General features: G+C 38.5%; 1 protein-coding gene across 1 annotated transcript; it reads right to left on the bottom strand.

Moving 5' to 3' along the window:
* Nucleotides 1–1,298: 1,298 nt before the first annotated feature.
* On the bottom strand, nt 1,299–7,662 carry trpc6a (transient receptor potential cation channel, subfamily C, member 6a). The gene is made up of 12 exons (XM_076273513.1): nt 7,423–7,662; nt 5,914–6,679; nt 5,519–5,698; nt 5,241–5,405; nt 4,779–4,995; nt 4,418–4,654; nt 3,864–4,128; nt 3,355–3,550; nt 2,472–2,675; nt 2,324–2,383; nt 2,005–2,080; nt 1,299–1,491 (listed from the first exon to the last, which is right to left on the bottom strand). The coding sequence occupies exons 1-12, from the start codon at nt 7,560–7,562 to the stop codon at nt 1,373–1,375; spliced, it is 2,625 nt and encodes an 874-aa protein (XP_076129628.1). The 5' UTR covers nt 7,563–7,662; the 3' UTR covers nt 1,299–1,372.
* Nucleotides 7,663–11,597: the final 3,935 nt, after the last annotated feature.

Raw genomic sequence — 11,597 nt, forward strand, 5'->3', positions numbered from 1 at the left:
CAACAACTATAATTTATACATGTGCCATCAAAACAAGGGACCCCCCCCCCCTCACGTAACTGCTCTTTGCAAGTTACTAACTGGACTTTAGACACCTTAACACTATACTGAACCACCACACCACATCGACACACATGACACTCATCACTCTATCATATCACTCGTTTTATTTTTATACTTAATACTCTACCTTTTATACAGAGTATTTTATTATGCTTATATTATGCTTATATACCTACTGAGTGGGATGCACAAAGTAAGAATTTCATTGTATCATGATGATAAAGTATCTATCTAACTATCTGTCTGTCTGTCTGTGGCAGGCACTGTACACTTGCCTGAGATGTTGCACATTTCACCTGTTCCCATGTTGGTGCCTGTGTGCAAATGTGATTGGGTTACAGCAGCTTTGCTACCTGGACTTAATTCTTAAGTGGCATGACCATTTTGACTATAACAAGCCTGTGGAAAACAAAGCCAGTCTTTATTTAGATGTGGTTTAATGTGCTAAGTAATCCACAGATAAGACCAAACCACCTCCACAAAAGGATGGAGATGTGATATACATAAAAATAGTGATAATTCTAAATAAAACTAATAATACCATGTGCATAAATATGTTGCAAGTATCAAGTATCAGAAATATTTCTTAATTTCATTTACATACTTAAAATATTAATATGTTAATAAAGGATATCTGTAAACAGCTTGGATCTAGACATTTCACTGGATATAGGCTACTTTGTATAAATAGACTGTATGAATCAGACTGTATTTGCAGTCTGATTGTGCTGCTCACATTATTAATATTTATAAACGATAGTGTAAACTATAAAATAACTGTAAAATCCAGTTTTCTCTTGTGACCGATAAAAAATATTTTTTGTTCACACATGCATATGTATTGCTACCCTTAAATAAAAGGGGAGAGAGGCATGACATTTTAGATGAACAAACCAGTATGTCCTCAAGGCACTTCGCGGCAGATGGCCACTACAGCAAAAATTAGTCCATGGAAACATTTTCATTTGAAATTGGCACTTCGTCCCCTTAGAATTATAGGGTTCTATCTACGTTCTGAGTAGTTCTGAGATATTGAGCTTCAAAGTTTTAGAATTCCATAGAGTTATACTGCTAAGTGGAACAAACCTCTTCAAATATAATGTCCAAAAATGCATACAACTACAAGAAACACCTCACCTCATCTTCTTAAGGTGTCACAGAATAAGAATATGTCAATAACTCAATTTTGACAAAAATGTCAGATAGAACCTTATAATTCTAAGGGGACGACTTGTCCTTGCGCCACACCACGCCACATTTCCAGGAGTTGGCTGTTGTACACAAAGTCATAACAGTTCATATGTAGACATCACAATTTGTCTTCCAGACGCCTGATAAGCTTCGCAAGGTCCTCCAAATTGTGAGATTTCTCCTCCAGCAACTCAAAACGCAAGCTAGAAATGTCCTGTTTGATTTCCTTCAGCTCCCCTGGAACAGACCAATAAAATATTAGCTTCTCAAACCAAGCATTACAACAGAGGTCACGTGTAACAAGACGTCAGATTTTAGAGGGCTTCAGCCAGTTAACATTGTTTTGGTGCCAAGAACTTGGTTTCATTCATGAACATGTATTTGCATAGGAGCAGGAGCAGGGTTTTGGTTACTGTGGTCATTGGTCACGTGGTATTTTTTGAATGGCTATTCATAGTTCTTGTGCCAAAACTGAGCTCTAGGAAGCAGGATGTGGTAGGTCATTTTAGGACCTCCTGGGTTGAAGTGGCTGCATCATAGTTGAAGTGGCTGCATCATAGCTTTGGACATTGAAATGAATGGGGGAGGTAACCTGTCACACTCTCTCAAGGTTTACATACTGTAATATCTCTAAACGGTGGTGTGAAACCTTTGGAAATGTATTCGAGATCAGGATACTACTTGCTTCACTCATACAATCTTTTACATTCAAAAGTAGAGCACCAAGATTCCTTAGGAAGCCACCTTTACCTTCATTGACTTCATCACTCTCTTTATCGCATTGTGCTTTGATAATATAACGCTTGATCAGGCGCTTCATGATCTTCTGCAATAAGAGAATAACATTTTGTCATTCAAAAACAGTGTTGGGGAAGTCAAAGAAAGTACTTGATTAAAAATTGCTCATTGCTTCTCTTTTATCTCATTACTCATTAAACTGTTCACTTCTAAGTTACTGTATCAAGACTCAATACTAAATTCAGTTCCTCTAAATTCAAGTAAATTCAGCTATTCAGCTAATTGTTCTTACAGAATGCAATCAGCAGTGTATGTCTATTTGCAAAAATACCTGATATCGGCTTGGACGCTGTGGGCTTGGATCTCTAGGGGGTTTGCTTCTTTCACTTAGCTGCAAGAAGAGCACATTTCTTATGCATGTGGCTAAACAAACCGGAAATGAACTTCTAATGTATAAAATGTCTGATCTAAACACCAACCTCATTCAGCTCCGTTTCAGCCTTCTCCATGGTCCATTGCCTGTGAATCAAGGCAAGCAGTAGTGTCTTTATCCCCGTGAACAGCGTGACCACAGACTTTGGGCTTGGCACCAGGTTAAAAGGAACTGGAAGAGTTCTGCCCGTCTCAAAGTAGGTAAACCAAAGTTTGGCACGGGCAAACTTCCACTCCACATCTGCATCATCCTGTATCAGGAGCAGAATGATGAGTAAAGGCATTAGAATGTGCTCTTAAAACAATACTACCACCTTTATACAACAGGAGATGATAGATATATTGCTAGCTAAAACCCCACAGCGCAGCTAAGACAGTGAGTCAAGACAGACACTATCACAGCAGCTTATTACAATACTGGAGTTGCTCATAGGTCATTTAAAACTCACATTTCATATATAAGTTTTTGCAAGCTACTTACATTGTAACTTTCCTTCTAGGACTTGTACTGAACACAGGAATAAATGCAGTACTTTCTTGTTGTTCTACATTGACATTAAACAACTTGACTTGGATGTTCGCCTTCCATCAACAGGTCACAATCAAGACTTTTTTTCTGTGATTCCTCATTAGTGGAATAATTTACCAACTGCTCTTTATTCTAGTGATGGTTTTGGGATCTTCAAAAAAAAGTGTCTAAACTCATCTTTTCTCCTTAATTAATTAATTTGTGGTTTGTATATTTTTTATGGATATTGCTATTATTCTTTTAAAATTTTGTCTATAATTTTTTTATTCAGGCTATATGACTTACTGTAAACTGTTACTTTTAAAATGTATTATTCATTGATGTCATTGTAAATTGCTTTGGACAAAAGCTAAGAACCACAAACAAACAACTAAATAAAATTATGTATATAGGAATCTTACCGCAATTTCTTGATATGAACTGTTGATCATTGCAATGAGCATGTTGAGTAAAACTATCACCATGGTGACGTTGTATACTCCATAGAGAACATAGCCAGTGTTCTCAATAAACTTATGCCCATTGTTGACAATGACAGACTTGACTTCTGATAGTCCAAATATTGCCCAAAATAAGGTTTTAAAGCTTTCCTCCACACTGCAAGACAAAAGGAATATTTCTATTTTTTTGCTGCTATGTAACAGACAACGCTGAAATACAACATGCTTTTTTATTATTATTATTTTCAAGGGTTGTCCAGTGGTTCAAAACTTATTTATGTTGTCAGACTTGACTAGCCACACAGAAAACTAAGGGCCATATCTTCACTGTATCTGCACAAGCAGTACATGTAAAGACAGGCTGAACAATTCAATTTAGACTTTGGTGCCAGGGGTATCATACAAAATTAACAAATTTTAAAGCACAATCTAATTACTATTAGCTCTCAAAGAAAGTTGTTTGTACTCACGTAGTGAAGGCTTCATTTTGTTTGGCTCCAAGGTAATACGAGTAGAGATTGAACATGCCAATCATGAATGCTAAGAATACTAGAATGAATATCACCATGAACTTGAAGATGTCTTTCACTGTTCTTCCTAAGGAGATCTGCAGAGGTCCAAAGCTCTCATTGGCTGGGAGGATGTAAGCGATTCTTGAGAAACTCAGAACCACTGCAATGGCATACAGTGCCTCGGAGACGATCTGAGGGTCGGAGGGTAACCAGTCAATGCGAGCTGCCATGAGAAACAAAAGAAATTAGAATATGTTAGATAGAATATACTGCAGGATAACGACAATTAAAAGGAACTGATTTTAGATAGATAGATAGATAGATAGATAGATAGATAGATAGATAGATCTACTTTATTCATCCCCAAAGGGAAATTACAGTGTTCCAGGACCCATACAAACTCAGCACTCACATGTAAATGCATATAATCATATAATCCACAAGACACAACCTGAATAATCTTAAAAATATTTTTTCCAATTCAGAGTCCTTTGGCCTATTTACATACTCACCCAGTTGGAAATATTCGATCTCTGCAGGCAGAGTTACATTAGTCAAATCAGAGTAATGGTTGTAGTGGATATCAACGTAGCTCTGTGCCGAGTATGCGTGCCAGAATGCCATGAAGCGTGCAATAAATGATGCCACAAAGATGGCCAGCATTCCAAAATCCAACATGTTCCATGGCTCAAATAGATACTCTCTGGGTCCCTGAGACCAAATCTCTTTGCACTCAGCCCAGATCATTCCTGAAAAGAACATGTCCCAATCCAATTTAGAACCTTGAAACATTGACACAGTTTTTTTTTTATCCTAATGTGATAATAAAGAGTTGAACATGCTATTATGAGATACACCTCTACTAAAACTGACCTACGACCCAGGAAATGATAAGTATTTCCATCCAAGTGAAAGGGGTTGTTTTCATTCGAAACAACTGGGTGGGGCGATCATGGATCGTCATGTTTGGCAAGAGTTTCGTCCCATCAAAGCGGTCTGCTGCATTTAGCACAAGAAGGCCGAGGAACGTTGTAAAGGATGCTGCATGAGCTACAAATTTCAGAAAAGGACCACGCATAATCCTCCCCAACTGTTGAAAAAACAGTCAGACCAAAGTTCTTATTTTAAAGAGTAATAAAAGTTTCAGCTGCCACCATAGACAGAAAAATGTAAATAGTGGGCAGTAAAGTTACTTTGAACTTTTATGAGAGTCACATGTTTATACTATCAGTAGACAGACTTCTCTTGATCCTTATCTGAACACTTAAACAAACTCAAAGAATAAAAACATTCTGTAAAAAATCAGATAAAGGGAATATAACAAAATGCTAAGACCTTACTGCATGGTACGATCCAATACACCATGGCCAGGGCTGGCAGACCAATTGCAACAGCTAGAACAACCAATACCATAATTGCTGTTGTCTGCTGCCTAAGTCCAGAGACATTCTCATACCAGATGGATAGGAGCTGCTGCTGACAGTTTGGATGGGCGACAAACTATAACGACAGAGGAGGTAAGATGACCATGATTGTTTTTATTGAATAATGGAATTTCCCTGAATTCAGTTTTTTCAAACTCTTCAGTGTGATGTCTAAACAAGGTCATTTACCTTTTTCAGTTCATATTTTAATGCCAGTTTTAGTCTGATGAGGCTTGGTCGCCCAGGTACCTCATCACTTTCATCAACTTCTCCATTCAAAATGGCCTCCACTTCCTCAGTGCTCCGGCACAAGTCAAGGAGCCCCACAACAAAGTCTTTGCACTGAATAGATAATCTTGTGTAATCATTCTGAGAGAGAATAATGATCAATATTATGATAACAGACAGTGGGATGTCGATGCTTACCAAAAACATGTGACATCAAAAAATATGACATGTCATAAAGTTTAAACAAAAATATAGTGGTCATACATTAGGTGAAAACATTGTGTTGTTTCCAATTGACTGTAAATACACAAATTGTGGGATGGCATTGATATCAATTGGTGTTTTATGCATTTTACCTTGAACTCTTTCTCAATGTTGGCCAAGGTGGCAAGTTCATTGCTGAGCTCCAGAGCTGCCAATACCGGGTCCTCATTGGACAGAGAGAGGTAAGCAGGGCTGGCCAGGCCTTTATAGGCGTTAATGCGTGAGCGGGAGTGACTGAAGGAGTCATACTTCTGGTGGTAGTTACAGGTGTCGCAGTCACAGAAGTAGTCGTGAGGTTGCTCAATGCGGGCCCCCTTCCTTAGGAGTGTGTGTACTATCTCATACTCGTGGCAGTGGGCAGCGAGGATAATTGGAGTGATGTCATGGGAGAAGCGTGTGCCATCCTCGTCATAGGCAAAGAAGTCGTCCAGCATTGCAACCTGACTGGGGCTTACAGTCAGTCTGTGACCATCAGAAAAGGCTGGGTGGTTCAAAATGGCCTCCACAATCCTGATGTAACCTTTGCTTATGGCCAGCAATAGGGCATCGCCAATTCGAGCAAGATTGTGTTTCTTCAGCAGCAGCTCTGTGACCTCCAGGTGCTCATTGGCCACAGCCAGCTGCAGTGCATTCTGGCCCATGTAGTCCACACTGTTCACATTAAGATCAGGCATCTCCTCCAACATTCTGCGTACCACTGGGATGTTTCCATATTCAGCTGCATCGAGGAAACGCTCTTCCACTGCAGTAAGGCTATACGGTTCTGGATTAAACATGTAGGCTGCCCCCCGCACCGCCTGTCTTCTACTCTTTGCCAGATTCTGCCAAGCCAAAATCTGACTGTCACTGTTGTTCAGCCTGAAATTATGTTATGTCAATGTTTATTAGGCTATATCATCATTACATTCTTAAATATTCATTTCTCTCTCAAATAGAGAGATGTTTATTTATTAACCTAAGGCACAGTGCTCTAAGCAGTGCACAGGGAATATCTCAGTCATCTTTCATCAGCATCAGCATCATTCTCATGGTCAAAAATCTACATAATATATTCATGGGTTTCATCAGGCCCATGTGTATTAAATCCACAGGTGTATAAAATCAAGCACCTAGATTATGAATGCAGACTGCATGGTGCTTGATTAATACACCTGTAGAAAGGGACCTGATGAAACCCATGAATATTAGCCTATAATTCGAATGGAAATTTATTTTATGGTAAATGTTCAATAATAACATTCCTGCTAGTTCGGACAATTTTAAAATCGAACCAAACAACCTTCTCATCACTCAAACGTAGTTGGCTTATTGTTTTGTCTTTCTTCAGCTGCGATCAAACGTCATAATAATGCGGAGAACATTGTAAACAATGTAGCCTAAATTCACAGGCTAACTTACATTGTTTACTCAGTAGGCAATTCTTTTTCGTGTTACTTAAATAACAAAGTTTCTAAACTATTAGGCTACAAGTAAAAGCTGGTTTGTTATGCTAACGGACAAAGTGAACGGCAGCAACAGAGCAGCCGAACTATCAAGTTTTCATAGCCTAATCAATTTATGAAGAAATAGGCTATAGGCTGTGTGACTGTTGAGTTACTTACGTTTGCTGAAGTCCATGATAGCAGCAATAATTTTCCTCACCAAAATCAGCATTCATCAGTAGATTGTCCTGACTCCTCATCCGTTCTTTAATTACTCGAGATGGCGACTGATTTTCATGTAAAACACTATGTTGATGCATTTTGTCGAAGTTTTTAAGTAATACAAAGTGCGTACAGAAACTGACATCCCCAAACCTGCTATAAACAGCTGGCTATAACTGATGTCCAGAGTCGTGCCCACTGCAGTCGCCCCTCTTGTCTAATCTTCTATCTGTGACAGTCCTGAGAAGGAACAGGGCTCTGAGGAATTTTCTCTATGTTCTTCCAGCTTAGCCTACTGCAATAAATGAGGCATTTAACAAACTGTTTTCACTCGAGGTCAACAAATCTGAGCTGCCTAAAACACTTTCTAGGTGTCCAGAGATCAATAGTTCAGTATATCATTCAATGCTCAATTCTAAAAATAAAAAAAAACATAATTCTTTACAACTGATAGGCTAATATGACTGGACAGACTGCTGGATGATCAATGTGTTTAACTCATTACACATGGGCCCACAATAAGGACTCATAACGTATAAAGGGGACAGATTAAACGTTCCAACATTAATGAGTTCTTTTAGAATGTTTAGAGGTTGGTGAATAGAAGAACTGTTATACTGTAAAGCCCGCTGATGATATAATGCCATAAAATCTCCCTGAGCTTGCCTGCAATGCCAGCTAAGCAGCATTTCCTGTGTGATGCGGAAAAGTTTGTGTGAGTGTAGTCAAGTGTGGGAAATTGTCTCAGCGGAATTCTGTTCTGACCAATAGCATATGTAACCAAGCAATGATGCACCATGCTGATTACGTGTGTGTGTGTCTCCACGTCCAGGCCAGTTCCATGGGGATATGACATGGCTAACAGGTCAGAAGGTCAAACCCAAGAGAAGGTCATGGGAAGCCACTTGGTTCTTTTATCATATTCACTTGTACACTTTCACACTGATGACCATTACAGCTGCGCATATTTTATTTTTAGCTCTTAGAAAATGTGCCCTGCCAAAAAAGCGAGCAGGCTTCACAGTATAATTCTACAAACAGCTCCAACTGCTGAATTGCATAACATTGCATTGCCGGTTGCCCACCACCGCTTTCCTCGAATGCCCCTTACTACATCTCAGACAACAACAAGGCATACATTTCTCTTCTGAAGTGCCACTACTGGAGATCGCCATGGCATCACATGTATATGATAGCGCCTGAACCATGTCCTGAAATTACATCCAGCTCATGTAGCCTACAGTCTCTGTCGGATGTCATGAAAGCACCCTGTTCATGTAATGCTTCACTTGGGTTGGAACATTTTGTTTAGTCTCTCGGCCGAGGAAAAAAAAAAAACATTCTTTTCTCAGAATAGAAACCCAGGAGATGGGCCTAGTATATACACATTATTCTCTACTTATTTACACAAAGGCGGTGAACGCAACTACTCCAGTGAGGGCCCCACACATGGAAGAGTTTCTTTCAAATAATTTAATTACACATCACTATGCCAGGGAATCTAATCACAAAAAAGTGACCATGCTGTAGACCTACAAGAGTGGTCCATGAGTAGAACTTAAAAAGTTTAACCTTTTCTCCTTGAAAAATGTTCAGTTGTCTCCACTCCAGGAGATAACGCATGCATTTTTAGAACATTTATGGTAGATGTCTTTAGATTCTTGACGCCAGTGACTAAAATAGAAGCTCTGGGAAAAGTAAAATCCCCTGGGATGTACTGTATAATCACCACTTCAGAAACAACCAATCAGGAAACGGCCGTAGAGACAGGCACCACAGTTATATCAAGTGTGTGCAGCAGAATGAATGGAGAGGGGCGGGACTGGTGAAAAACTGTTTAAAATAGTATTCAGGCAGCTCATTCTTTTTTACTCTGTATTACAGCACTAACCATGTAATAGGCTTTATGTTTTACTGAAAAGTACTAGCCTGGGTGCCATTCCGAACTTAGTCCCGCCCCACGGGAAGTTCGGTCTGGCATTGCTCCATTGTGGGGCAAGTATGCTCGCCCTAAATCGGGCGGACCAATCAAATCAGGCTTTACGATGATGGACAGGTGAGCAACAGCGCCTGGTCTATCACGTCATCTGAGCACGCTTGGATTAGGATCTCTGATCAATGTTATTGGTAAGGCTGGACCAATGATTTCTTAATGCCCATCGCGATGCAAGTGTTGAAAACGAATCCCAATCATGAGTCACCAGACTGAATGAGTTTGGATTTTTCCAGGCTACTTTAATTCACCAGAGACAGAAGATTAAAGACTGGTGGAGCTGAGCCAACATAAAAATATATGGTTACACTTTACTTGACAGTACCGACATAAGAGTGACATGACACTGAACGTGCCATAAACAAGTCATAAACGTTTATGACATAACGCTTCTGTCATTAGTGATTGATAATGACTGACTGACTATTATTGTGTTACATGCTTCAAATGTAAAGCACTTTGAGCTGCATTCTGTGTATGAAAGGTGCTATACAAATAAAGCGTATTATTATTACAGTGCATGAAAATGCACTGTACTGTTCTTCCTAGGCAACTTCAACAACTTCTTATTATTATTATTCCGCTTACCACTATTTCCGTACGCAATTTCTCTTGAACAGTTTAACTTAGAAACTTCGTTCAAACTTTGTAACGTAGGTCTTCAAACAGATCGGGTTGGTATGACTTTTCAACTTTGAAACTTTTATACTTTTTAAACTATTAAAGAAAAACTTTTTAAAAATCCCCATAGACTTAACATTGCCGATTATGACATCATAATACGGCCATTAAGCAATTAGAATCCTATGGCAGGTGTTCAGGCCACCTGCAGCCTCAGGCTTTAAGCATACAATCTGGGTCAATTAAGACTACACATCCTATTCAACTGTTTCCTCTGCCCAAAACTGTTTCAAAATAAAAGTCCTCACTACAATAATCCACTGTTAAACAATGTAACCCATTAAACTACTGAACTTTTTACATTCAACTTTTAAACGGTCTACTTTTAAACTATCATTAAACTATCTATCTATTAAACTAGCTGTCTATCAACAACTTTTAAACTATCTACATTCAACTTTTAAACTTTTAAACTATATACATTCACTAGCTGTCTATCAACAACTTTTAACTTGTCATCAACTATGTCAACACTTTTCATCAACTATGACTCCTACCCACTGTAGCTAGTTAGCATGGTTAACAAAGTTAGCATGTTAGCATTGTTAACATTTTTAACAAAACTGCTAAAAATGATTAGCTAGGTTAGCTAAGTCACATGGTTAGCATAGTTAGCATGCTAGCATGTTAGCATGCTAGTTAGCATTTTTAGAATAACTGCTAAAAATGATTAGCTAGGTTAGCTAAGTAACATGGTTAGCATAGTTAGCATCCTAGCATGTTAGCATGCTAGTTAGCATAGTTAGCAAAACTGCTAAAAATGATTAGCTAAGTTAGCTAAGTAACATGGTTAGCATAGTTAGCATGCTAGCATGTTAACATGCTAGTTAGCATTTTTAGCAAAACTGCTAAAAATGATTAGCTAAGTTAGCTAAGTAACATGGTTAGCATGTTTAACATGGTTAGCATGTTAGCATTGCTAGCACTGCTATAAAACATTAGCTAAGTAGCATGGTTAGCAGAATTAAAAATCTTAGCATAACTGCTAGCAAACATTAGAGCCGTTCCAACTTTCAGTTATCGTCAAATATCTACCTATACACAGCCATTAAACTATTTGAATATCAACATTCATTCAACTTCTAGTCTGTCAACAACTTTTAAACTACTTACCTTCAACTTTTAAACGGTCTACTTTTAAACTATCATTAAACTTTTAAACTATCTACATTCAGCTTTTAAACAGTCTACTTTTAAACTATCAACTTTTATTAAGCTATGCAACCACCATGTCTATCCTAGCATCACCGTAGTAACCATCTCTGTATTATCTGTTTTAACTATACATGATATTTTACATCACAACTTTAGCATTTTCATGCACTGGTAATTCCTTGGAATTGCATTTCTAGTTATTAAGTGTCATTCTGTTTTTGTCATAACAAGTTAGGGTTAGGATTAAGGTTAGGGTTAGAGTTAGGGTTGGGGTTAGAGATTAGGATTAGGTTTAGGGTTAGAG

This window comes from Alosa pseudoharengus, unplaced genomic scaffold (genome assembly GCF_046254945.1).
Source record: "Alosa pseudoharengus isolate Yale_2024_CS ecotype anadromous, Long Island Sound unplaced genomic scaffold, YU_APseudo_1.1 YU_APseudo_1.1_scf_8, whole genome shotgun sequence".
In the NCBI taxonomy this organism is placed as follows: Eukaryota; Metazoa; Chordata; class Actinopteri; order Clupeiformes; family Clupeidae; genus Alosa; species Alosa pseudoharengus.